Source organism: Onychomys torridus, chromosome 8 (genome assembly GCF_903995425.1).
Source record: "Onychomys torridus chromosome 8, mOncTor1.1, whole genome shotgun sequence".
NCBI classification, from domain to species: domain Eukaryota; kingdom Metazoa; phylum Chordata; class Mammalia; order Rodentia; family Cricetidae; genus Onychomys; species Onychomys torridus.
Genome location: NC_050450.1, coordinates 6,510,537 through 6,536,989, shown reverse-complemented (window position 1 = coordinate 6,536,989; position 26,453 = coordinate 6,510,537). Strand labels below are relative to the sequence as shown.

The 26,453-nt window shown below is 42.8% G+C and overlaps 1 protein-coding gene across 3 annotated transcripts in view; it reads right to left on the bottom strand.

Moving 5' to 3' along the window:
* Window positions 1-26,453, bottom strand: part of Parn (poly(A)-specific ribonuclease) — a 171,909-nt gene that overhangs the window by 118,406 nt on the left and 27,050 nt on the right. For all 3 annotated transcript variants that reach the window (XM_036197933.1, XM_036197934.1, XM_036197932.1), the window contains 5 exons: window positions 26,297-26,340; window positions 24,799-24,841; window positions 22,943-23,018; window positions 20,720-20,830; window positions 20,095-20,164 (listed from right to left, as the gene is read on the bottom strand). In XM_036197933.1, coding sequence (XP_036053826.1) covers window positions 20,095-20,164; window positions 20,720-20,830; window positions 22,943-23,018; window positions 24,799-24,841; window positions 26,297-26,340 — 344 coding nt within the window. The remainder of the gene's footprint in view (window positions 1-20,094; window positions 20,165-20,719; window positions 20,831-22,942; window positions 23,019-24,798; window positions 24,842-26,296; window positions 26,341-26,453) is intronic.

Here is a 26,453-nt window from a genome sequence, read left to right as displayed (position 1 = left end):
GGTTCCTACACAGTCATATTTGTGAGAAGAGGATAGCATTCTTTTCTTTTTTTGGTTTTTCTAGACAGCATTTCTCTGTGTAGTTTTGCGCCTTTCCTGGAACTCACTTGGTAGCCCAGGCTGGCCTCGAACTCAGAGTGCTGGGATTAAAGGCATGCGCCACCACCACCTCCACCTCCCGGATCATTTATTTATTTATTTATTTTTTAATGAAATACAAAGTCACTGGGTGTAGGGTAAATCCCACAGACTGAAGTAAGTGATTGTCTTCAAATGTTCACATTATTATTCTCATGTAAAACATATCTGAAGCACAAAACAAAACAATCCTTGATAAAGAAAGTCATCATAGGGCTAGGGAGATGGCTCAATGGGTAAAAATATTTGCTATGCAAGCCTGAGAACCTGAGTTCAAATCCCCAGCATCCATAGATAAAGCCAGGTGTGGCTGCAACACCAGCACTATGGGGAATAGGGGATCACTGGGGCTTGCTGGTTGCCAGCAAGAGATACCCAATATCGTCCTCTGGCCTCCACACATACACAGGTACACTCACCCACCTGGCCACACAGCCCATCTCTTGTATACAAGTGTGCATAGACCCCACACACATGGCTATCACACAAATATAAAGCATAGCAAGCATTTTATGTATAGTTTCTGAAATGGATACAAAGGTGCACTTAAAAAACAGTATTCATTAATTATATCACTCTGAAATGTCTTTCCATTTTCTTTCAGGAGCTAAATCATGAACAAAATCAGGCTTTCTGTTGTGTCTAGGATGATACTAATGGTTCTACTTGGATAACAATGTTGTGTGCTTCTGTTAGAAGAGCTATTATGAAGCGAATTTAAAAAGACAATCTAAGTGCCCAACAAGCAATTAGTTTGGCTTCAATGACCTGCAATTAAGGCACATTATTACCAGGCATCAAAAGCAAAGTGGGTATGATTAGCTCACAGATGAACCACAGTAGAACAGCTCTGTGCTGCACTGTCAAAAACTGAGCTCATAGTAGTTGGTGGCTGGAGAACTTGTATGGCCTCCAACACAATAAACCAGGTCCTACAGCTAAGAAATCAAATTTCTATTTAGCTCACAAATATAGTATAGACCTACTATCTGCGTATATAAACTATGTCACCCAATACCGGGCGGTGGTGGTGCACGCCCTTAATCCCAGCACTCGGGAGGCAGAACTCTGTGAGTTCAAGGCCAGTCTGGGCTATCAAGTGAGTTCCAGTTCCAGGAAAGGCGCAAAGCTACACAGACAGACCCTGTCTCGAAAAAAAAAAAAAAAAAAAAAAAAAAAAAACTACGTCACCCAAATGACTCGACTTCCTTGCAGTGTCAAGAGGTGACAACACAAGCACACAGCACAGCAGAACTGACTGGGCAGCCGTGACAACCTCTGCCACCCAGAGCACTGTTATACTTTGAATAATTTCCAATTCTGTTCTTAGTAGAATTAGGTAGTCGCCCAAAATCTCAAAATAAAATTAAATATAAACAAAAACAATCACTTCAGGCCAACAAGATGGCTCCACAGGTAAAGGTGTTTGCCATACAAGCCTGGCGGCCTGAGTCTGATTCTCCAAAATCATATAAAGGCAGAAGGGGAGAAACGACACCCCAAAGATGACCTTAACAACATGCTGTTTGTTTGCTGTTTGTGTGGCAAAACACTCACACTTATAGCATGGACACATGTACAATAATAATAAATGTTTGAAAATTACAAATTGGGCCTGGGGAGCAGCTCAGAGATTAAGAGCACTGGCTGCTCATGCAGAGGACCTGAGTTTGATTCCTAGAAGCCACATGGCAGCTAACAACTGTTGGAATCTCTAGTTCAAGGGAATCCAATGTCCTCTTTTGAACCCCGAGTACCACGCACAAATGGTACATAAATAGAAATGTAGACAAAACAACCATACCCAGATAATAAAACTTTTAAAATTCTGTGGGGAAAAAAAGGAGGCTTCTGAAAAATATATAACAGAGCTGGAGAGATGGATGGAATGCTTGTAGCTCCTGTAGAGGACACAGGTTCAGTACCCAGAACCCAAACAGCGGTTCACAACTATCTATAACTATAGGTCCAGAGGATTAAAGGCCTTCTTCAGGCATCTGAGAGCACCAGGCATGCCCATGATGTATAGATATATATTCATACTTTCATGCACATAAAATAAATTGTAAAAAGAAGTTTTAAATTATCATTTATTATCCTTTTGCTAAGATCAAGATATAGAAGTTAATGAACGGCAGGACTGTAGAGATTAATTGTAGATCACTTGCCTAATATATGTGAAGTCCTGAGTTCAATCTCTAGTACCATAAAATAAAAAAATTTAAAGGCAAGGATAATACATATGGTAATTTAAAATTTTAATCTAAATTTCAAGAATAAAAGTTGAGCTGGGTAGGGTGGCCCACATATGTAATCTCAACACTCATGAAGCAAAGGCAGGTAGATAAAAGTAAGTTCAAGGCCAGCCAGGGTTTTACAAAGTAAAAACCTCAGACCCTGAGACTCTGTCTCAAAAAAATATATAAACAAAGCAATAATCAAAGTTAACTGGCTATTTGGAGAGTAAAGGTTATCAACAGTCTTTTGTTTGTTTTTGCTTTTTGAGACAGGGCTTCTCTGTGTAGTCCTGGCTGTCCTAGAACTCACTTTGTAGACCAGGCTGGCCTCAAATTCATAAAGATCCACCTGCCTCTGCCTCCCTAATGCTGGATTAAAAGAGTGCACCACCCAGCCATATCAACAGTATTATACACACACACACACACACACACACACACACACACACACACACACACACACCATCCCCCGCCACCCCACTGTGAACTACAGCATCAATCACCAGGTAAGACGTGCCCAGCAGTGCAACAGTGGCAGAGCTGTTATGAGTGCCGGAGCACATTCTCTGATTGGGTGTGGGCTACTTCACAAGAAGACAGCCCTGCCTAGTACAGCAAACCTGGGCAAAACCTCTGACTGAGGAGGTCTGGAGCTCTGAGAGTAACCAACTACTGCTGCTTAGCTAAACTGGAAAGCATCAAATTGCCTTTTAAATACTTATATTTACACCCATAGACAAAGGCTACTCTTGACACTGTCTAGGGTCCACTATGATTAAAGAATTAAAAGGCAGGAAAGAAGTATCACCAGAAATCTTGGGAAAGCCCAATGGAGCCATCGCAATACAAGGGAAATCAGGGTCCCCTCTTGGGGTTCTTCATCTAATTAATAAAAGAACTTAAGAAAGGACACAAAGGGAAGCTCAAGGGCAAAGAACAGACTCAGACAGAAGCTTGAGGACAAGTAACTACAGTTTAAAAAGAAAATCCCCCAAGCCAGGCAGTGGTGGCACACACCTGTAATCCCAGCACTCGGGAGGCAGAGGCAAGTGGATCTCTGTGGGTTCGAGGCCAGCCTGGTTTACAGAGCTAGTCTAGGACAGGCTCCAAAGCTACAGAGAAACCCTGTCTCGAAAAACAAAAAAAAAAAAGAAAGAAAAGAAAACCCCCAGAGCAGAGCAGGCAAGCTCTAAGTCTTGCAGCTGCTAGGAAAGGAGGGGAATGGAGAAGAGGAAGAACAAAAGCCGTGTGTCTGAGATAGGGACACATGGAGGTCAGCCACCTGGCAGCAGGCAGTCGCACAACAGGAAAGAGAGCTTTAGAAAGAGCAAGGAGGCCCAAAGCATTAGTTTGAGTTTAAAAGCATACTTGGGCTCTGGCCAGCATCTGAAAGGAAAAAGAAGAGGAAACAGTTATGCCTTTCTAAGGACAGGCTGGCAGACTCACCCAGCCAAAGATCATGGCAGCTCATGAGAAGTGTACTAAGGGGCAGAAAGTCTAGAAAAGTACATTTTCTTGAGATGAACCTGCCTTCCTGGGCATGGTCCCTGGCTTGTCCTACTGGATTAAACTTCAATGGCTTAGACAAAGGCAACTCTCCACCTGGAGGTGATCCCATTCTTTACACTCTCATACTTAAATCTCTTTGTAGCAAACAGAGGTAAATACAGAGACTAGGAATGAAGAACATTTGAATAGTCAGCTCTAAACAAGACATTTGTACAAAATCTTAAGGCTCAGAGAACATTTTGGAAGAGGGAATAGAAAAGAATATACAAAGAACCAGAGGATAGGGTAAAGAGCCGAAGAACTTAACTTCTAAACAGGACACAAGATAACGATGATCACTAATTCACAGAAACTGCATCTACTGGCACTGGGCCCATACACGTCAGGACTGCTTTACAGTCAAGTATGGATAGGGAATAGACTCAGAAGCCCTACCACTTACTTCTAAACTAGCAGCAACTAAAGGGGGAAGTGTAAACCCCAGCTGGAGAGCCACTGGTGAGCCCACCAGGCTTTAATGGATAGCTCCAAACATAAGGTCACTGGGAATGTGCTAGTTAAACTCTGTGGAGCACAAAACAAAACAAAAAGTCACAGATAAGAGAAGAAAATTGTAAGAAAGAAGAGAAACTGGCAGGGGAGGGAAGGAGTTAAGAGAGGGCAAAGGGACAGCAACCAGAATGCACTACACACATGCACACAACTGTCAAAGAACAAGTTTACTAATAAAAGAGTAAGGAAACTGTGGTTTGAAAGAAAATGGCCCCCAAAGGGAGGGGCACTATTAGGAGGTGTGGCTCTGTGGGAGTAGGTGTGGTCTCGTTGGAGGAAGTGTGTCACAGTGGAGGTGGACTCTGAGGTCTCATATATTCTCAAGATACCATCTAGTGCCTCAGTTCACTTCCTATATCCTGTAAGATACAGGACTCTCAGCTACTTCTCCAGCACCATGTCTGCCTGCACACCGCCATATCCCACCATGATGATATGGACTGAACCTCTGAAACTGTGAGCTGTCATCTCAATTAAATGTTTCCAGGACAGGATCAAAACCTACAGAGAAACCCTGTCTCGGAAAAAAAAAAGAGTTGCTGTGATCATGCTGTCTCTTCACAGCAATAGAAACCCTAAGACGGAAGTTGGTACCAGAAACTGAGGTATTGCTGTGATAGGCCTGACCATGTTTTTGTTAAGAGGAATTTGGGCTTTGGTACTTTGGGTTAGGAAAGCAGTATAATGCTTTAAGCACTGCTTAATAGGCCATCCTAGTAGGAGCGTGGAAGGCAGCGGTGCTGAGAGGTTCCAGTGGAGAAGAGTTTTAGTATGTTGCCCAGAAATCAATCTTGTGATATTTTGGTGAAGAATATGGCTGCTTTTTGCCCTTGTCCAAAAAGTTTGCCTAAGGCTAAAGTAAAGAGCTTTGGATTAATTCTTTTGGCAGAGGAAATCTCAAAACAGCCTAGAATAGATTCTGTCATGTGGTTACAAAGATTTATAATGAAAAGGAGCACGCTGAGCAAGGAAAAATACAGAATGTACAATCTGAGAAGAAAAGGAGCACCAGGAAGTAGAATGGAGCTGAGTCCTGTGTTCTAGGACATAAACAGATTAAGAAATGGAATAAAGGGAGTGGTGACCTCAGGGCAAGATCCTACCCATCTAAGTTTCCAACTTGTGAAAAGGAACTAAAGAAAAGTTTAGAGGCAAATGTGGTGGGGCATAACTTCAATCGCAGCACTCAGAAGACAGAGGCTGGCAGATCTCTGAGTTTGAGATGGGCCTGGTCTACAGTGCAAGTACAAGTACAACCAAGTTTAGGGAGTTATGGAAAACAGAGAGCAAGTAAAGATGTAAATGAATGAGGGGCCAAGTTCCAGCCCCAGCAAGCAGCAGAAACTTGGCAGTTTCAGCCACATGGTTCTAGAATTAAGAATAGAGGGGGTTTTGGAATTTGCCTCTGAGTCTAAGGAAAGCTGCTGAGATCAGGCATGTATCAGGGGGGTCCCTGAATGGAGGCCTGGAGGGGCCATTGTGTGAAACTGTAAAGGTGAAGCCTGGATTGCCTTGTAGACCCCAAGATGTTGGAGATGCCAAAGCCGTGGGATATCTGCTGAGGAAAGCTGCTAACGGTGTGGAACCAGCCCAAGAGAAAGAAATGTGTTGCAGTCAACAAAGCTGAAAGGAGTTGGCGATCTGAAGATCACTTTGACATCAGACATAGAGGTGCAGAGTTTGTGGAGTTTGCCCAGCTGGTTTTCAGGCTTGTTGTGGTCCAGCATTTTCTCATTATGCTTCCTTCTCTACGTTTTGGAATGGTAATTATATCCTGTGCCATATATGTTGGAAGTCTGTACTCTGGGTTTTTATTTTAATTTTACAAGGGGATTACAGTTAAAAGATTGCCATGAATCTCAGAAGAGATTCTGGAATTTGGACTTTGAAACATGTTTGAGACTATTATAGACTATGGGGTCCTTTCAAGTTGGACTTAATGCATTTGTGCATATGATATGGCTACAAGCCTTTGGGGGCCAGGGAGTGGAATGTGGTGGTTTGAAAGAAAATGGCCCCCAAAAGTTAGAGCACTACCAGGAGGTATGGCTTTGTTGGAGTAGGTATAGCCCTGTTGGAGGAAATGTGTCACTATGGAAGTGAGCTTTGAGGTCTCATATATGCTCAAGATACTGCCCAGTGACTCATTTTACTTCCAGTTGCCTGCCTATCAAGATGTAGAACTCTCAGCTACTTCTCCATCAATGTCTGTCTGCACACTACCACAACCCACCAAGATGATGATGGACTGAACCTCTGAACTATAAGCGAGCCATCCCAATTAAATGTTTTCCTTTAGAATTGTTGTGGTCACTGGGTGGTGGTGGTGCACGCCTTTAATCCCAGCATTTGGGAGGCAAAGGCAAACGGATTTCTGTGAACTCGAAGCTAGCCTGGCCTACAAAGTGAGTTCCAGGACACCCAGGGCTACACAGAAAAACCCTTCTAAAAATACCAAAAACAGGCAGGCGGTGGGGGCGCACGCCTTTAACCCCAGCACTTGGGAGGCAGAGCCAGGTGGATCTCTGTGAGTTCGAGGCCAGCCTGGTCTACAGAGATAGTCCAGGACAGGCTCCAAAGTACAGAGAAACCCTGTCTCACAAAAACAAACAAACAAACAAACAGTCACCATGGTCATGGTGTCTTTTCACAACAATAGAAACCCTAACTAAGACAAAAATGTTTATCCCCAGGTAAAACACCCAAATGTCCTAAAAATGTCAAGTTAATCTTGACTATCGGATCTTCTTTCTTTGCACTTTAATAGAAGTCACTTTATAATGAATTATTAACAGCACTTCTCACCTTTCCCACTGCCTCCACCTTCGTCTCTGGGCTGGAGAGAACTGAACAGCCCCACAAGCAGGAAGAAAACAGAAACCAGATCTGTGTGTGACTTGGCACAAGGGCTGTAGAAAGCCTCACAACTGTGAAAGCAAATCTAATGCTGTAGCTGAGTGGCTGCGGAGCCAAACCAAAGGAAACTTTCCCAGCAGCTTCCCACCTCCTTAAACCACTGTATGCAACTGCTACTACCCTATACTTCTGAAGGAGAATTAAACACTTAGTGCCTCATGCAAACCAACTGCCAGAGAGCTTAGGCCACCTTCCTGGAGAACTTGGTAAGCTGCTTTGCATATGGATTGGCTGGCTTGACAGTTTTTATCCTAACACGTGATACACTAGGCAAGCAGAAAGGCTGAGGAACACGAGAGGGTGCTCCTTGGCTGTGAACTGAGCTGAAGAACAAACTCTCCTTCATCTGAAGGCTTCCAAAAGACATGGAGTAAGGGGTTGGGTGTGACGGGGAGGGGAGGCACAACACACACACACACACACACACACACACACACACACACACACACACAACTAACACATGTATGAAAGACTGTGCCTGTCAAGACACTCAATTGAGATATGTGTGGGAATCTTGCTACATTCCTGAAAGCCTTACAATGAAACTGTATTTTCCCACTTAACCTCTAAAGGATTGACATTAACAAGATTCCAACTTGAACAGTGACAAATTCTGTCTTAATAAACTAACTATATGATTCAAATTCACATTCTAGATGCCACAAAACAACTGCTATGCTTTGTCAAACGTGTTAGTTTTTCCTATTCTATGAACAGGGTACTGGTGACATTCAAGTCCTGTGACTTTCCAACAAGTCCAGATTCACAGAAGCAAAGTACTTCAGAGACTTCTCACAAGGCTGGGTAGCTTCAGCTCAACCTTTTATGGGACTCACATGACATCTTTATTTTGCTAAGATATCTCACCAGCTTTACCAACATGTTAGATGATCCCACAAAAAGCAGCCTTCAAAACTCCTCTGTAACCAAGGTGGTACAGCACTGCATCCTAAACTACCTAAGAAGCCACACTGTGAAGAATTTCATTTCAGATATAAAACTTCGCAGGAACACCGCCTATAATGTAAGCAGTCAGCAGGCAAAGGCAAGAAGATTACACATTCAAGGTCACTGTGGACTACATAACCATACCCTGTCTAAATAAACAGTTTCTCAGGAACATAAAACCTAGAGCCTTTATCAAAATGTGGCTTCCCACTGGCAGCAAAAGCAGTGTCCTCTGGGAATGTGTTAGAGATGAGTCAGAAACAAGGAGCTGCCCACCACTGTGTCACAACAAAGTGTTCAATGATGTTGACTACCATCATCAGCCTTGCTGACATCTCCAGGAAGAATGAGTTGTGATGGTTTGTTTATATTAAAAGATTCTGAGTTAGAATAAACACAAAACTAGTACATTTCAAGGCCTATCTCAAAATGCAGGAAGCAGTAACATAGGCCTTTGCTTCTCCCTGAAGCCAGGAGGTCAAAGTGTGATAAGCAACTGCAACTAGGCTCCCTGAAAGAGACAATTCAGGGACTATTGCTTACTTCGTAACTGTCGATGGTCTTTTGTTTGTTTATTCTCTGTTATTTTGTAGCTGAGATAAAGTAATGCCATATAGCCCAAGCTGGCCTTGAACTCATGATCCTCCGGCCTCAGCCTCCCAAGTGCTGGGAGATTACAGGTTAAACCACCATTATCTGGCTTCATTCTCATTTTGAGAGAGAAACAGCTGAACATATTTCTATGAGTTGGCCACAAATTAAGCTTTAGTCACTAAGGCACACTAAAGAAAATCTCTAATCCACACAACACAAGAATTGACATCCATAACCTTCATCAAAATTCTCCAATCAACAAACTTCAGACACGATTTCTTCCTCTCATTCCCATCCAGAGCAGGGCACAAAGGTCAAAGGTTATTCTAGGATGACACAGTAGCTTGCCTTGAACTATGGCTTATCTGAACTCCAAAAAAGATTACAAAATAATGCCAGTATTAACCCACTATATGCAGCAATGTCCACAAAACCAGAAATAAATGTAATAGTAAAAGATACATGGAAGGTCCAGTGAGACAGTTAAGCAAGTAAAAGTTTTGCTGCCAAGCCTGCAGACTGGAGTTCAATCCTCAGGACTCACACAGCAGAAGGCAGAAACAAGACACCATCAAGCTGTCTCCGGCCTCCACATGAACACTGTGGCACACACACTGAGACTATCTCTGGCCTCCACATGAACACTGTGGCACACACACACACACTGAGGCTGTCTCTGGCCTACACATGAACACTGTGGCACACACACACACTGAGGCTGTCTCTGGCCTTCACACACACACTGTGGCACACACACACACACACTGAGGCTGTCTCTGGCCTCCACATACACACTGTCACACACACACTGAGGCTGTCTCTGGCCTCCACATACACACTGTCACACACACACTGAGGCTGTCTCTGGCCTCCACATACACACTGTTGCACACACACTGAGGCTGTCTCTGGCTTCCACACACACTGTGGCACACACACACACTGAGGCCTTCACACACACACACTGAGGCTGTCTCTGGCCTACACACACACACACACACACACACACACACACACACACACACAGTGGCAAACATACACACTGAGGCTGTCTCTGGCCTTCACACACACTGTGGCACACACACTGAGGCTGGAGGGTTGAAAACTTAGGCAAGACTAACAAGACCCAGCAGCAGACAGGAAGTTCTGCAGGTAAGCTTTTATACAGTTGGTATGGAAACAGATAACTGCAAAATTCTGCATTACTAAATTAGAAGGAAGATTGATTTTGATTAGAAAAGAAAGAAAATAGTTCTCTATTTTCTGCTAAATAGGAGACCTCGCAATATGGTACAGGGTGAAAGAGAGTAAGACATTGAAATCACTGAAAGAACTAGTTAGGGGCTGGAGAGAGGATGGCTCAGTGGTTAACAGCATTTGCTGCTCTTGCAGAGGATGAAAGTTAGGTTCCCAGTGCCCACTTTAGGCAGCTCATAATCATCACTTCTAACTCTAGATCCAGGAAATCCCACACCCTCTTCTAGTCTCTACAGGTACACGTACAGAGAGAGAGAAAATAAATCTTAAAAAAAGAGGAAGAACAAGTAAACAAACAAACTAGGTATGGTGCTGTGCACCTTTAAGGCAAGCAGAGCTCTGACAGTTAAAGGACCTGTTCTACACAGAGTTCCAGGACAGCCAGTACATAGTGAAAACCTGTCTAAAAAGAGGAGGAAAAGGCAGAGAAGGAGCAGGAGGTAATGACAGTTGGCAAGCAGGGCAGAATGACAAGAGTCTACAACCTTTGTTCTTTGTGAAGCCAAAGAACTATTAGAGGTCAGGAATTTGAGTTTAACTGGACAACACAGTAAGACTCCTCCCTTTCTTTAACATCATGAGAGAAACCAGCTGCTCAGCTCTGGAAAGAAAACACAGTACAGTAGAGGTAGATGCTGACAAGACACTTAGGTCCAAAGGGAAGATTTCCACAAGACCCACCTGACAGGGCAGCAAAGGCTCACTACACAATGCTGACCACTAGGCTTAACATAATTGTGTATATATGTGTGTATATATATATATATATGTGTGTGTGTGTGTGTGTGTGTGTGTGTGTGTGTGTGTGTGTATACATATATATATAGTGTGTGTGTGTGTGTGTGTATACATATATATATAGTGTGTGTGTGTGTGTGTGTGTGTGTGCGTGTGTGTGTGTTTCTAAGGCTCTGTGTGTAAGATACATGTGAAAGTCAGAGGACAACTTTTACACTCTTCCTCTTCTTCCTCATAGGTTCTCATGGTTTCACATACATATGTATATGTATACATATATGATTTTATGTGTATGTATGAGTGCCTGCATGTCATGCATGGTTCCTAAGAAGGCCAAAAGAGGGCTTTCTGCATGGGTGATGGGAACCAAAGCTGGATCTTCTGCGAGAGTAGCCGGTACTTTCAACCACTGAGCCACCTCTGCAATATATAGTTTGTTTGTTTGCTCGTTTTGCTTGTCGAGACAGGCTTTCTCTGTCTAACCACCCTGGCTGTCCTGGAACTCGCTCTGCAGACCAGCCTGGCCTCGAACTTGGAGATCCACCTGCCTCTGCCTCCCAAGTACTGGGATTAAAGGCGTGTGCCACCACCACCATCCAGCTTAAATTTTTTAACTTTTAAACTTACATAGTAGTATCATCAATTGAAAAATGGGAAATATTGATCTCAATTAGTAAATGCAAAAGACATTAAGAACAAAACAGATATATTGGAAATTCAGGAAAACAACAGTGGTTTTTATTTTCATCTAAGAAACTGAGGGTTTTTTGTCTGTTTTTTCTTTAATCTGAAAAAAAAATCTGAGCATCAACTTCCTGACTAAAATAACACTTACCATTTAGTTTCCTGAGAGTCTCTGAGGCCTAGAGGACAAGTAGAGAATTAGCAGTAGTTCCCTTATATGAAAAGGGGGGCAGGGTAAGGTTTTTCATGTTCAGTGATGACCATTGGCTACTACGGGGACAGAGAAGAGACTAGAAGCAAAGCTTCCAGGGCTAACCAAGCCTTCTCTCTTCTGCAAGCCCCTCTCTTGGCCCTCTCCCAACAAATGTATAACAAAAACTACTTCAAAAACGTCTATGGAGCTGGTGAGCTCTGAGTCCAGGACAGTCACTCTAAATCAACATCCAACCCCATAAGTAAGATCCCAGACACTTGTATGGGTGGAAGTAACGCTCCAAGGACTGGTTAAAGTATAACTGTCTCTGAGTAAATGAATTTGCAAGACAATTAGAACAACAGGACAATGAAGAAAGCCATGTGACCACAGATCAGAGGACTACCACCCCATGTCAGCAAAACATAACAATCTAGCTGGCAGCAGTGGTGCACACCTTTAATCCCAGCATTCTGGAGATCTCTGAGTTCAAGACCAGCCTGGTCTACACAGAGAGTTCCAGGCGGTTGGGGATTTAGCTCAGTGGTAGAGCGCTTGCCTAGCAAGTGCAAGGCCCTGGGTTCTGTAGTGGGCAGCCATCCCAGCCTTGGCCTGGAAGTTCCAACCACCATTGAGGCTTCTGTAATGGTCACACCCACAAGGCAGGGCTGAGGGAGGAAGCTGAAGACCCAGGATCAAGAGGAGAGGCTTCTCTTGGACCCTGGACGCAGGAGTAGACCTAGCAGAGTTCTCCAGAGAACACCGCTGGACTGCGCCATACCTTTCCCAGACCCTGCAAACTATCCCTTCATTTGTAAGTTACCCCACAAAATAAACCTCCCTTTCAACTATGTGGAGTGGCCTTAATAATTTCACCAGTAGGGTTTGATCCTCAGCTCAAAAAAAAAAAAAAGAGTTCCAGGACAGCTAGGACTTCACACAGAGAAACCCTGTCTCAAAAAAACAAAAATAAATTCATACAAAGCAAGAGACCCTGAGGGTCTAACTTTTTACACCATCAAACAGGTCTGATTGACCTGGAAAGAGTTCTAGTGCCAAGATATATCTTAATATGTGACAGTGTCTGTTCTGGTCTTGCTCCCTAGCAAAAGAAAAAAGCTCACATCCCCAAACTATTTATTTTCCTAAAAACTAAATATTTCACTTGTTGCCAAGTAAAGCTGCCCTGTTCTCTATCACTAAGCCTGGGGTACCAAATTGTTGGATGCTATCTGACTCAACACAGAGAAAGAATCCCCAAATTCCCAATGGGAAATTCAAACTTTTTAGCAGCCACCAGCTCTACTGTACTTGCAAATAGGGCATAGCAGTAACAGTACTGCATAGGAAACACATATCTACATGTATGTGCTATTAAAAAAAAATCTTGACATGGGATGAGAAGCATGCAGACATCTCTCACATTTAAATAAACATGTTTACTAGGTTTCCTGGCCCTACCGTACGAGTTCTAACCAGAAGGGACTTACTGCTGTGGCTTACTTTAATTTCATTCAGGTAGGGGGTACAATTTTCAATCCAAATACAGCAATGCCCATATTTGACAAGAAGCCAAGGCACGTCCTTCTGAAACATAACTGACACTAAAATTTAGATTTAAAAAAAAAAGAAAGACAAAAACCAACAGCTCATTGGACAGCTCCAGCTAATGAACCATATCAAATTACATCAAATAAAAATGTTAAACTAAGCATTATACAATAGCATTCTGCAAAGCCTCTGAATCACTGATGTCAGAGGAAGTCGGTTCTCATGCTACCTAATAGCGAAAGAGACATCTTTCAGAACCAATGCTCAGGTCAAATGCTGAAAGAAAACGATACCTCCCAGAGAAACACAACCCCCAATCTGCATGGTTCAGATTCTGTGCTGTGAAGGAAAGAACTGAACCTTCAGCCCAGGACACATCCACTGTCCCTGACTCTGCTACCCTGGGAAAAATGTCTCAGCTTTAAAACGCAGAGATTATCACCCACCTGTAAAAGTTGCTGTCTGAAGGGCAGTGAATTTTGGTAACATTCTCAATGGTAGAAGGTGTTCAATGGGTATGCCATCTGCTAGCTGGGTTACATTAATCTTTTGTTTTCATATATGCATATATATGTAGAGTGTGTGTGTGTGTGTGTGTGTGTGTGTGTGTGTGTGTGTGTGTGTGTGTTTACACATGCATGTGGAGGCCCAAGGTTGATATCTGGTATATTCTTGGATTGCTTTCCACAGTATTCATTGAGGTCAAGTCTATTGCTGAACCTGGAACTCACCATTTCAGCTAGCCCACTTGCTCTAAGGGTTCCCTACCTGCTTCCTGAACAGTGGGATTACAGGTGGTCCACCAAGCCCAGCCATCTTTTACATGGCCTCTGGCTCTCAGCTTGAACAGCAAGCACTTTACCATCTGAGCCATCTCCTCAGTCCCCTCAGCTTCATTTCTGAGAGAACATAGCCCTCTGTTGAGCAAGCACAAACTACGTAAGTCTTGAAAATAAGTATTGATCACTTGCTGTAAGAAAGCGTTCGCCATGCATGGTGTGGCATGCTTTAATCTCAACACCTGAGAGACAGCAGCCGGCAGATCTCTATGAGTTAAGAAGCCAGCCTGGTCTACATAGAGAACACCAGGCCAGGCAGGGATTCACAGTGAGACCCAGACTAATAATAATAATAATAATAATAATAATAATAATAATAATAAATAATGCTGACTTCACTATTAGTGGGATGAAAAATAATAGGCTCAAAAAAAAGGCCACCATTAATCCCTAGGACTTGTGAATGTCACCTTATTTGAGGGAAAAGGTCTTAGTAATTGTTATTCACAGCCCTGGCTGGTAAGATGGCTCAGTGAGTCAAAGTGTTTGCCATACAGGCCTGATGACTTGAGTTGGATCCCCAGAACACACATAATGGCAGCAGAGAACTGACTCACAAAAGCTGTCCATTTCCCACACACATCTGTATACAGTGCATACCTCCACACAGACACACACACACACAATGAATTTTTAAAGATTAACTTTACATGACAAGAACATTAAATTATGTATTCTGAATGGATGGATGAAGCATGTTATGCTGAATTTCTACCTCAGTAAAGCAGGTAAACAAGAAAAAGGAAAGTCTGTGCTCAATCACTTAACAAGATGTCACTTCCTTAGCACTCTTGCCCTCAAAAACACCACTGCAACGCAGCAGCAGGAGATGACATAGCCACCTGCCACAAAAGGGGAAAACAAACACAAATGAAAGATGACCCATTCAAGTCTTCTTCCTACGCATCAATAGTTACAAGCAGGGTTTTTCTTCACCTGCTTTCTGGTCAAAGGTCATAATTTAATACAAAGTCCTATTTAAAGACTTGGACCGTGCAAGGGGTATGCCTCTACAGTGCCTCCCACAAGGACCAAATGGCCCTCCTTTCACTCTTGGCATCTGTTTAGAGGACCAGTGACAGCAGTAACGAGCTGTCTGTGGCCTGTAGTGTGCCGGCACTGACGTGCTATCCTGTGCCATCCCACCTCAGTCTCTCATCACCAAACACTAACAGGCACAATTCTAGCAGTGCCAGGAGCTTGGCTCCAGTCCTTAGTATTTTGTTTCCTGTAATCCTTCAAGTTAAAAATCACTTCAATGAAGTGGGACACAGTGGCACGTGCCTTTAATCCCAGCACTCGGGAGGCAGAAGAAAAAGGATCTATGTGAGTAAAAGGCCACCCTGGTCTACATAGTGAGTTCCAGACAGACAGGGCTTTATGGAGAGACACTGTCTCAAAAAAAATTTACTTTGATGGTAAATTTTTAGCCATATATATATTGTAAGAAAAACCCAGGGACAGCAAGATGACCCAGCCTGACAACCTAAGTTTGATCCCCAGAACCCACACTCACAGTACCCACCCCTACACATGGAAGTATTAGTAAGTTTAAAAAAAAAAAAAAAAAGTTAAAGAAAGGCCCAGTCTATCACCATAACATGGTCACTTTCCATAGATGAAAGGAACAAAACACAAGTGTGCTTTATTTGGGGGACTCAACTACTAAGGAGTCTTCACCCTCTCTCCTTGTGGCTCTTCAATAGGCTGCCACTACCTGCCATACCTGTAGCATTACAGTCATCTAAGCAACAGGACTTCTTTAACTGCCCCAATTCAAAGTGCTTGTGCTTCCAAGAGCCAGGCTGACCCCATCTTCCCCTGAGTATTCTTTCATAAGCCTGTAACACTTGGAAGTAGAACGTGCAAAAGGAGACACTTCATTCCCACTTGCAGCCTCTGTACTCCAATCTATGTTCAAAGGGTAACAAACATGTCACTGCTACCATTAAAACCTTATCTACCTATCTTCTTACCACAGTAGCATGTCTCTTAGGGGGCTAGGCAGGGAAGCAGTGAGTAGAGGTGGAAACTCCTTTCACAAACCTTTGTAAAAGGTTATCTGCAGGAGATTTCAAAGTGCCTTGCAGAGACAGACAGCTATTAATAAAATATAAGGCAAAGTCAGGCTTCGCTTTCTATGGCTCAATAAAAGTAAAAACAAGAGCCGGGTGGTGGTGTCTCACGCCTTTAATCCCAGCACTCGGGAGGCAGAGCCAGGTGGATCTCTGAGTTTGAGGCCCGCCTGGGCTACCAAGTTGAGTTCCAGGAAAGGCACAAAGCTACACAGAGAAACCCTGTCTCAGGGAAAAAAAAAAAAAGTAAAAATGGAGTATTTTTTCTCTCTTTCCAGCCTAAAAAGGTTGAGCCAAAGTATCTTCTCTTGTCTGACTTTCTACGCATTGATTAAAATAGACCAAGATTATAAAAGAAAGTAAATCATTTCCTGACCAAAGAGTCCCCCACATAAACAAGCAGGCCACCGTCAGTGGCAGGTCAAGAGCAGCCCGATTCTCACTGCCACGCTTCAATTCTCTTTGACTCTTTGTAACACATGTACACATGCATACCAGACTTTATAAGCTGGAAGTGTAGCTCAGTAGTAAGGATTAGCATACGTGAGACACAGTGTTCAATCTCCAGTATGAGTGGGCACAGGCAGACACACACACAGACACAGACACACACACACACACACACACTGCACACAAAATTTTAAATGGAAATATGAATTTATTTCTGCTCAAGGTTTATCTTTTTCTTCTTTTCAAAAGGTTCTATGTATAGTTATCACCATATGTATGCATGTGTGTAAATGGGTGCACATGTCACAGCATGTGTGTGGAAGTCAGAGAACAACTTTGTGCATGGGTTTTCTCATTCCACCTTTACATGGGCTCCAAGAAGCAAACTCAAGTTGCCAGGCTTGTGTGCCAACTGCTTTACCTACTGACCCATCTTGCCAACAACCTGCCTTGAACTTTACTTTTAAAACAGAAATCTAACAAAAGCAAAACAAAATACTGTTTGTGGTGTGTGTTTGAGGTCAGTTTGAAGTTCATCAGATTTTATGCCAGTGTGGTAAAGCTGCATTTAGAAAAACTGCTATAAAAATTAACTGCCCTGGGAGAAGAAGACAAGAGGATTAGAAGTTCAAGGTCTTCTTTAGCTACACAGAGTTTGAGGGCAGAGGCTACACGAGACAGTGTTTCAAAAGAAAAACAAAAAATAAGATAATAATGAAGTAAGTTGACCTTCAGAAAAGTCATATTTTTCTGACACCATTAATTGAAATAATGTTGGAGGCCAATGTTGGATGTTTATCACAGGGTAACTTGAAAAATGACAAGACTCAAGGTCCAGTGTGATAAATCAGACCTGTAAGAGCCAGGTCAGGGCTATAAGGAAGACACGTCAGGAGCGGCAGTTCCCACTGCAGAGGCCTCAGAAAACACAGCTGTGTGGACCAAGATGATGCACAGAACAGAACAGGAAAACCACAGTGTTTCTCTTCAAAGACAAGAAAAATATCTTTTTCTTTTACAAATAAGAAAAAATAGAGCAAAAGTAAAATTTTGAGAAGATCCTAGCAGGATTCCTGACCTTATGCCCTTATGCACTGTTTTGATCTGCACTTAGATTTTAGCTCCTCAAAAAGAAAAACTCTAAATGGACAGATGTTCTCATGTTAAATGGCGCCTTAGGTATTTACTGTCCAGCTCTTTCCTTTTTCTGTTTTGTTGGAGAAGGTTTTACACTGTGGCTTAGACAGGCTTAGAGCTTACTATGCAGCCCAGATCCAGCTTCAGACTCATTCTCCCGAGCACTGGAATACCAGTGTGAACCACAGCTAGCTCTGTCAGGTTCTTCTAAGTCAGAAAGCTGCACAGCATTTGCAATACATTCCCGCAGAAAAGCTCTTGAGCAGACTGTTCAGCGCTATGCTTTCAGGCACACTTGTGACTCAGAAGCTAGATGCCATCTCCATCTGACCCAGTCTGTACCCATCACATCTGACTTTGTAAGGAATCACAGAACTGCTACTTCAAATATCTGCAGGAGCTAAACATTTACAATTTGAAAAATACTGTAGAACAGTGAATGTAATATCATGTATATAAAAATGTAAGGAATGATCAAAACGTAAACCACATTTATTGTCACCAGTGGCACAGATTTCAGAAGAATTACAAAGATAAACCTGCTCTAAAATAAGAGGTAAAAGATAAGAAAATGGTTTTTCACTCTCTTCCCACTCTTAGTGAACTGGACAGACATAAAAGACTTGGACACCACAACTCATTTTCCATGCAAAAAATTTCAACTTAATTTCCAATATACATCACACTGTGACCTAGTCCACTTTTGAAAAGGCTGTCAACTTCATACGTATTTCCTCTGAACTTCCAAATAAAATAACAACAAAAACAGAAGAAAGAGGACTGGAGAGAGCACGGGCTGCTTTTCCAGAAGACCTAGGTTCAGTTCCCAGCATCTACAATGGCAGCTCACAACCATCTGTACCTTCAGTTCCAGGGTATCCGACTACTTCTCCTGGTCTCTGTAGGCACCAGGCAACACACAGTGCAAACATTCATGCAAGCAAAACACTCACACATTAAATTAATAATAACAGAAGAAAGAGAGTGAAAAAAGAAGATGATAAAGGAAACCACAATGTAATGAAGTTCACTAACTCAGAGAATAACAGTTCAGAGCCTGTAACAGTCCAGATGTTGGAATAGCAGCTGTCTCTACGGCCTACTAAGTATAGAACTATGGAACTATCATTTATATAGATACCCTAAGGAAACAGTATCTTACCTAGTAAAGCCACAATATGATTGTAATGGGCATCACATAATGTAAGAAAATGATGTAGCCACCAACACTGGAACAGCTATTTCTTACAGTGGTAGAAGTGGGCTGCCTCATTCTGTCTAGCTCACACAGAATCTAGTATCAACTCTTAAGAGAGCTGAGGCCAAGACAAAGGCTGAGGACTGTGGCATACAATCAGACTTGGCTGCCTAAGCATCATATCAAAACTTTAGTCACAACCTTGCCAAGCAAGCACAACCCACACTCTGAAATAACAATCTTTGAGATTCTTGAAAAATGCTCTAAACTTAATTAAGACTTCTTCAGAAATTGCAATGACTCCTTATGACAATGCAGAATGTAGGAACAAGCTTTTCCTTCACTAGATGAGATCAACAGTAGCGCATTGCCTAGCATGTATGAGACCATGGTTCAATCCCCAGCATCACAGAAAGAAAGAGATGAGCAGAGAGCCAATGAGCATGCAATGACAGTCCAGACTTATGGATTAGTGCACTCATTCATCAAACATTGCCTTAGAAATAACATGTAGTCAGTTAGTAAGACAAATACAATAAATAATAATGTCACATGTAAAGTTCACTAGGGGGTGCGTTTAGCTATAAACACAAACATCCCTTGAAGGTAATTTAAATGCCAAAACCATCACATTTTTCTTGGAAGAGATACACTACCATTAGCTATGTTTTCTTTAATTTTTTTTTTTTTTGTGTGTGTGTGTGTGTGTGTGTGTGTGTGTGTGTGTGTGTGTGTGGTTTTTGTTTGCTTTTGTTTTTGTTTTTTGAGACAAGGTTTCTCTATGTAGCCCTGGAACTTGCTCTGTAGACCAGGCTGGCTTTGAACTCAGAGATCTGCCTGTCCCTGTCTCCCAAGTGCTGGGATTAAAGGTATGCCATGCCCAGCCTCTTTAGTTTCTTTTTTCAGCCAGTACATTTGAGAAATGATTTCCCAAAAAGTCAATTTCTACTTTCAAAAAAATCTGAGCTACTAAAGATGAGATGTACTTAATAAAAATGTACCCTAGTTCCCTATCTCCCAAGATACGGAGCCTGTTCACAGTGTGAGAAACCAGGACTGTAACCCTCTGATTACTTACTTGTTAAAAAAGGGTTCAATGAGTTTTGATCTGGTGGACTCACACACTTTTGGAGGACCAAGTAAAGAACCTAATGAAGAGAAGCAGGTGTTACACACAACACGTGGTCAAAGTGCAGAACCTCAGACACAAGTGTGTTACATTCAACGAGAGTCCACACACGTCCATGGGCAAGTGTCAGCAGTTCCTTCCTGTGTATCCCCTCCTCATCCCCTCCAGCTCCCCTCTCAAAACCCTCCTGCTTCTCTCAGGGTGGTCAGATCCTAGGACAGTGGTTGTGATGCACAGACTGTCGTCCCTTCCCCACTCCCACATGGAAACTGAATCCCAAACAATGGTATCCATAAATGAGCTATTTGGGAGGTAAGGAGGGGAACTTGTTCCTTCACAAGAAGCATGGGTGCTTCCTCTCTCTAGAACTCTACTATGTGAGGGTATATGAGTGACAGCTGTCTGAAAGTTGGTGCCTGGGGATGGGTCCTCGATCTGGACTTCCTACTCCCCAGAGCCATGGGAAACATGGGTCTGTTATCTACGCCTGGTCTTTGGAAATTAGTCATACCAGGCTGAGCAAAGAGGAAACAGGTGAGACCCACTCTGTTCAACAGAAACATAGCTCAAGTACCTAGGTAATTTGCCATGGAGAGGAAGCAGAGTCCTGTGATGTAAGCGTCGTACCCCGCCTCGTGGAGCTGCTCAGAAGCTGTGTCATAGCTTGGAAAACCTTCTGCACTTTCTAAAGAGAGACAAAAGGAACCGTCAACTTTCCCCAGAGCATTACCAAACACAACAACTAGTAAGCACGGTGTCCTGCCCAACCCAAGCTGCATTCTGGTGTATTGCAGATGCAGATATGGCTAGAAGACACAGGAAACATGTTTTACTTCTGTTCTGTCCACACAAGACCTTACAATATTAGATAACAGAGTCCCTGAAAATAAGAATTTCAGTTCAGACCAGAGAAAGGTCTGTTTCCTTGCCAAGGCTCAGCTATTGGCTTCCTTAGCTCCACTGGTTGGAGCCACTTGCAATCTTGTGTTTCCCATCCTATGACATTTCTACTGTGCTGTTCTTATCATACATGTAGGACACAGCAGATTAAGCAAGACTCCAAGCTGGGCATGGTGGCCACACCTGCAGTCTCTGCACTTGAGAAGCTGAGGCAGAAGAACCACAGCAAGTTTGAGGCTATCCTAGGCTAAATACCGAATTCTAGCCCAGCTTTGGCTACAAAGACAGACCCTATCTTTACAAATAATTAAATAAACAATAAACTAATAAAAATCCAGTAGGACCTAGAGGTCATACAGTGTCCATATGAATCTCTACTCCATCACTCACATGCAATGTGACTCTGGGCAAGGCACTTTACCTCTGAGCCCCAAGTTTTATAAAAAGGAGATAATAAACAACTTTCCCTCATAAGGCTTTTGGGGAACATCAAATGGCATGGCATTGCTAAAGGTTTCATCTAGTGCTTGGCGCAGGTCATATGTTCATAACCATTAGTATCACAAATAGTTCCCATAAAACTAAATAGTCCAACTCACTACTGGCATGGTCCTCAACTGTTCCCAAGCTTAGCAATTTGAAGACAACAGCATACTCCACCCCCAAGAGAGATGAGAACTTGCTGTAACACTGCCCTTAGTCCACAGGGCCACTGCACTCCAAAAATCACTTTATAAGATAATGCTTAGTCACTCTGATACACACAGGTATTGAGAGAATGTGAGAGTAATCCGCTTTTGAATAAATTCTCTACCAGAGAAATATGAAAATAATGGGACAGGATACAGCTATTACTCAAAAGTAATTATTTCCTAGAATCAATCTGAAAATAAATGTTAGAAAGGCCATCGCTTCGTCAGAAGAATGGGCAGAAAATACTGAAGGAATGACTGGAAGCTGTTTTTATACCAATACAATGCTCTTTGTGCAAGAACGTTTTAACTTTCTTATGAACTAAAAATTGGTTTCAACACTTCCTAAGAAAGTCTTTTAACACTGTAGCACTTAAGTAAAATCCTCAACACCTGCTGAAGCTCACCACTCCACAAATCAATTATTCCATTGCACTGTTATACACAGGGCATGGGTTTCCTTCCCTCTATCTACCCTGCATCTTTGTACTTTCTTTCTTGGACTATTACCCAAAAGGGAAGCAAATACCTATGACTCTGCCTGCCCTTGTACCTCCCATCACCAATTCTGAATCATTAGTGCTGCTTTCAGTGTCTGGAGCAGTTTTCTAGCCACAGCTAATGGAATGCTAACTACAGGTCAGCAGCACAATGTGAGTAACAGGACCAAGGACATAGTGTCCCAAAACACAGGGGTGGGAGCCACACATAACCACACAACCCATCTGATACCAAGTGTTCCTCCTGACCTCTGGCTTTCCTCAATGATATTGTTTCTCTGGCCCAAACTAGCTCCGAGGACACAGAGGTGTGCTCTTTTCTCAGCAGCATCCCAGCTCTTGGGTTTTCTGAGACAGGAGATGTTTTTGTTGCATTTCTGACAATTAGTCACTGACTCTGTCTCTGCTCAAACAACACACCATATGAAAGGACACATCACATTTTGAAAGAACTCGAAGCATTAGGAAATAAAGTCTTGAAACTTCTCAGTGAATCCCTACCCAATTCTATTAATATGATGTTGATATAGCTAGATATGGAATTAGGGTACCATCTTTACTCAGAAAACAGCAATCCAGCACAGGCACAAGCCAGCCACCGTCTACAAAGAACACAATACAGTTCACAGTCTTTCTACAGAACATATCGGTAATTTCCAGAGTTTGAAGGTCTTCAAGGTTAATATTGAAGGTTAATATTCTTACCAACTTTAGGAGGGTCAAAAGGTGTCTCTTTTAACCGCTTTTCCAACTCTGCAAGTGATGTGTTGTTAATGATATCCTGCAAGGCAGGAGGTGGAGAATTAGGACATTTCATCTGAGAGCAAAAGATTAAGGAAGGCCACTGGGTATACAGAAAGGAAAAAGCATCCCATACTGCCCTCTTGTGTCCTTCAAAGGAACAGAAGCCACCGTTTACATGGAAAAACAAAAGCACACCAGCGAGTTCAAGGGTCATTGTACGGACAGGAATAAGGACACCTGTTAAAACCTACAAACATAGGCAGGCATGGTGGTGCTCATCTGTAATCAGCTACTTGGGAGGCTGAGGCAGCAGGATGGAAAGTGGAAAGCCAACCTGGTTACTAGAGAGAACCAGGGGAAAGAACTGTGGAGCGGGGGAAAAAACAAACTTCCAGGACTGCTGGGGTGTGGGAGCCTGGGGGATACTGCTTTGGAGGAACTGTCCCAGTGCACTGCTCAAAGGCTAGAGAAAATCCTTCATGTCCAGGACTGCTGGGGTGTGGGAGCCTGGGGGACACTGCTTTGGAGGAACTGTCCCAGTGCACTGCTCAAAGGCTAGAGAAAATCCTTCATGTCCAGGACTGCTGGCAGGGACCGAGCTGGAGGCACTGTCCCAGCATGTTGCTCTGGAGGGTGCAGAAAGTCCTTCACAAGGATGTAAATGATCATATGTCGTCTTTATTAGAAAGCATGTCCAAATATGTAAAATAAAGAGGCAGGTAGAGAAAGGACAAATTGGTTGCATGTATAACCTATTCAAAAACATAAAATATAGACCAGGTGTGATGGTGCACACCTTTAATCCCAGCACTCGGGAGGCAGAGGCAGGCAGATCTCTGTGAGTTTGAGGCTAGCCTGGTCTACAAAGTGCGTTCCAGAACAGCCAAGACTGTGTGTGTGAGTGTGAGTGTGTGTGTGTGTGTGTGTGTGTGTGTGTGTGTGTGTGTGTGTTATTACAGCAGGCGTGGTGGTACACACGTGTCATCCCAGCCCTGGGGAAGCTGACAGAGGGAGGACCATAGAGTTATGCTAAAATGTAAGCCTGTACCTAAAAAATAAAAATAAGTAAAATAAAAAATGCATATATTTTAACATTTAAAAACTTACATTCAAAAAGAGGAAAAATAGGGCTGGAGGGATGGCTCAGAGGTTAAGAGCACTGACTGCTCTTCCAGAGGTCCTGAGTTCAGTTCCCAGTGCACACATGGTGGCTCACAATTGCCTGTAACTCCAAGATCTGATACCCTCAACACAGACATACATGCAGGCAAAGCATCAATGCACATAAAATAAAAATAAATAATTTTTTAAAAAAGAGGAAAAATAAAGATTCACATTTTGGTATACTTATTTCTGGACTTTTCCAATTTCTCTCTTTTTCCTTTCTTATATTTGTTCGTTTGTTTAGTTTTTTTTCGAGACAGGGTTTCTCCGCATTCCTGGAACTCACTGTAGACCAGGCTGGCCTCGAACTCACAGAGATCCACCTGCCTCTGCCTCCCGAGTGCTGGGATTAAAGGTTTGCGCTACCACCACCAGGCTCCTTTCTTATTTTTTAATGTGTTCGAAATAACATTTAAATAGACCAGAATTCCAAAGTTATTAGTGGTAATGCAAAAAAAGTTTCAAATAGAGCATAGTGGCACATGCTTGCATCCCAGCATATGGGAGACAGAGGCAGGAGGATCAGGAATTCAAGGTTACTACTTTCAGGTATAAGGTGAGTTCAAGGCCAGCCTGGGCATACCAAGACTGTCTCAAACAAACAAAAATTTCAAATTATATCTTATGAATGATAATTCAGATTTAAATAATACCTTAAAAGGCTGTGTGCTGGCCATCAACTTAGTATCCAAAAGTCTAGAAGCAAAATAAATTTTAGTAAGGTAAATAAAATATATCAATATTTAAAATGTAATTTGTTAAAATATAAAAATACTTAAAATGTCTCATAAATAAAATATATAGGTAACATACACTTCATATATGATATACTTAAAAAACACCTAGAAGTGGACAGATGAGACACACACTGGCCAGTGTGAACCTAGTGGCAATGTGGTTAATGAGCTAAGGACAGAGTCCCATGTGCTGGCTTCACTCATCAGACTGCTGTAGGTATTCCATATACTTGCCAAAGGAACAGGTGCCATGCCTGTACCGAGAAGAATGAGGTTGGCATCCATCTTGAAGGTGAGGCACATGCTGCATGTTTTCCCATTCTCAGAGTCAGCCCCTCCCAACAGCCACACCCCACTGCTACCACCACCTAGTTTACACAATCTGAATTCTTATGGAGCCGAAGTCTGCATCGGGAAGTTTCCTGCTATTTCTTACTGTGCCAGCTAAGCTCCACTGTCAAACTGACTGGATTTGGAATTACCTACGAGCCTATGAGGAAGTTTCCAGAGTTTAACTGAGGAAGACATCCCCGCCCCCAGAAAGCACCACACACACACACACACACACACACACACACACACACACACACACACACACAGTGAGTAAAGTAGGAGAGAAAGCCAGGTAAGTACCGGGGTCTTCCTTGCCTGTAGGTATGAGGAGCGTGACCCCATCAGCCCACTATCCCTTCCCATCAGGACAGACTATATCCTCAAACTATAAGCTACACTAAACTTTTCCTCCCATGAGCTGTGAGAAGTAGTAGAACACATAACTACTCTAATACACGACCAGAAATACTAAGGAACAGAGTAAGCATGGGAGAATTCTGTCTAAATCTAGTTCCACATAAATATAAACACTGTAGCTAGGGCAGCAACAGCCCAGATGAAAGTATGACTAGTTGGCTACCCTCACTTGCCCTCTTCAAAAGACCTGAAAGTGTCTTACTGTATAGGCTCCATGCATTGGACATGCGGTTGATCACACATGTGACACTTGACATAGCCAAACTAGCATGCAATGCAATGCTGACTGTGGAAACCACTAACAACATGGGCACTGATGAACTCACAGGGAGTGGGTGGGGTTGTCTCTAGCCATACAGTTCTTAACTGAGGAGCGAGCAGTCTCAGTCTGGACACATCAATAATTAAAAAGCTATGTTCCACATGTGTGAATGGCCAGACCTGTGCCAGGGCCCTTCACCAGTCCTTCAGATGGCGGGATGCAGGACAGGAAAAAGGGAAGTATCAGCTACTTTCTACTTTCACTCTAAGTTAGAATCTGATCTTTAATGGATGATCACACTATTCCATTAAATCCCTTCCCAGCATGTAGGAACTGCCTACTTGTGTTGCATACACTTCAGTGAGTATCTCAAATACCAGGGAACTCTTGAAGAAAGCTTACCTGGGGAAGACACATGTTGTCATCTCCTTAAACTCGTTCAGATCCTAAAAAGCAAAAGGATAGCCTGTTACTGTCTTTCAGGCAGACCAGAGTATTGTTAAAAACACACATAAGCAGCTCCAGCTCTCAACTGTTTTCTCAACTATTAACTGTCATG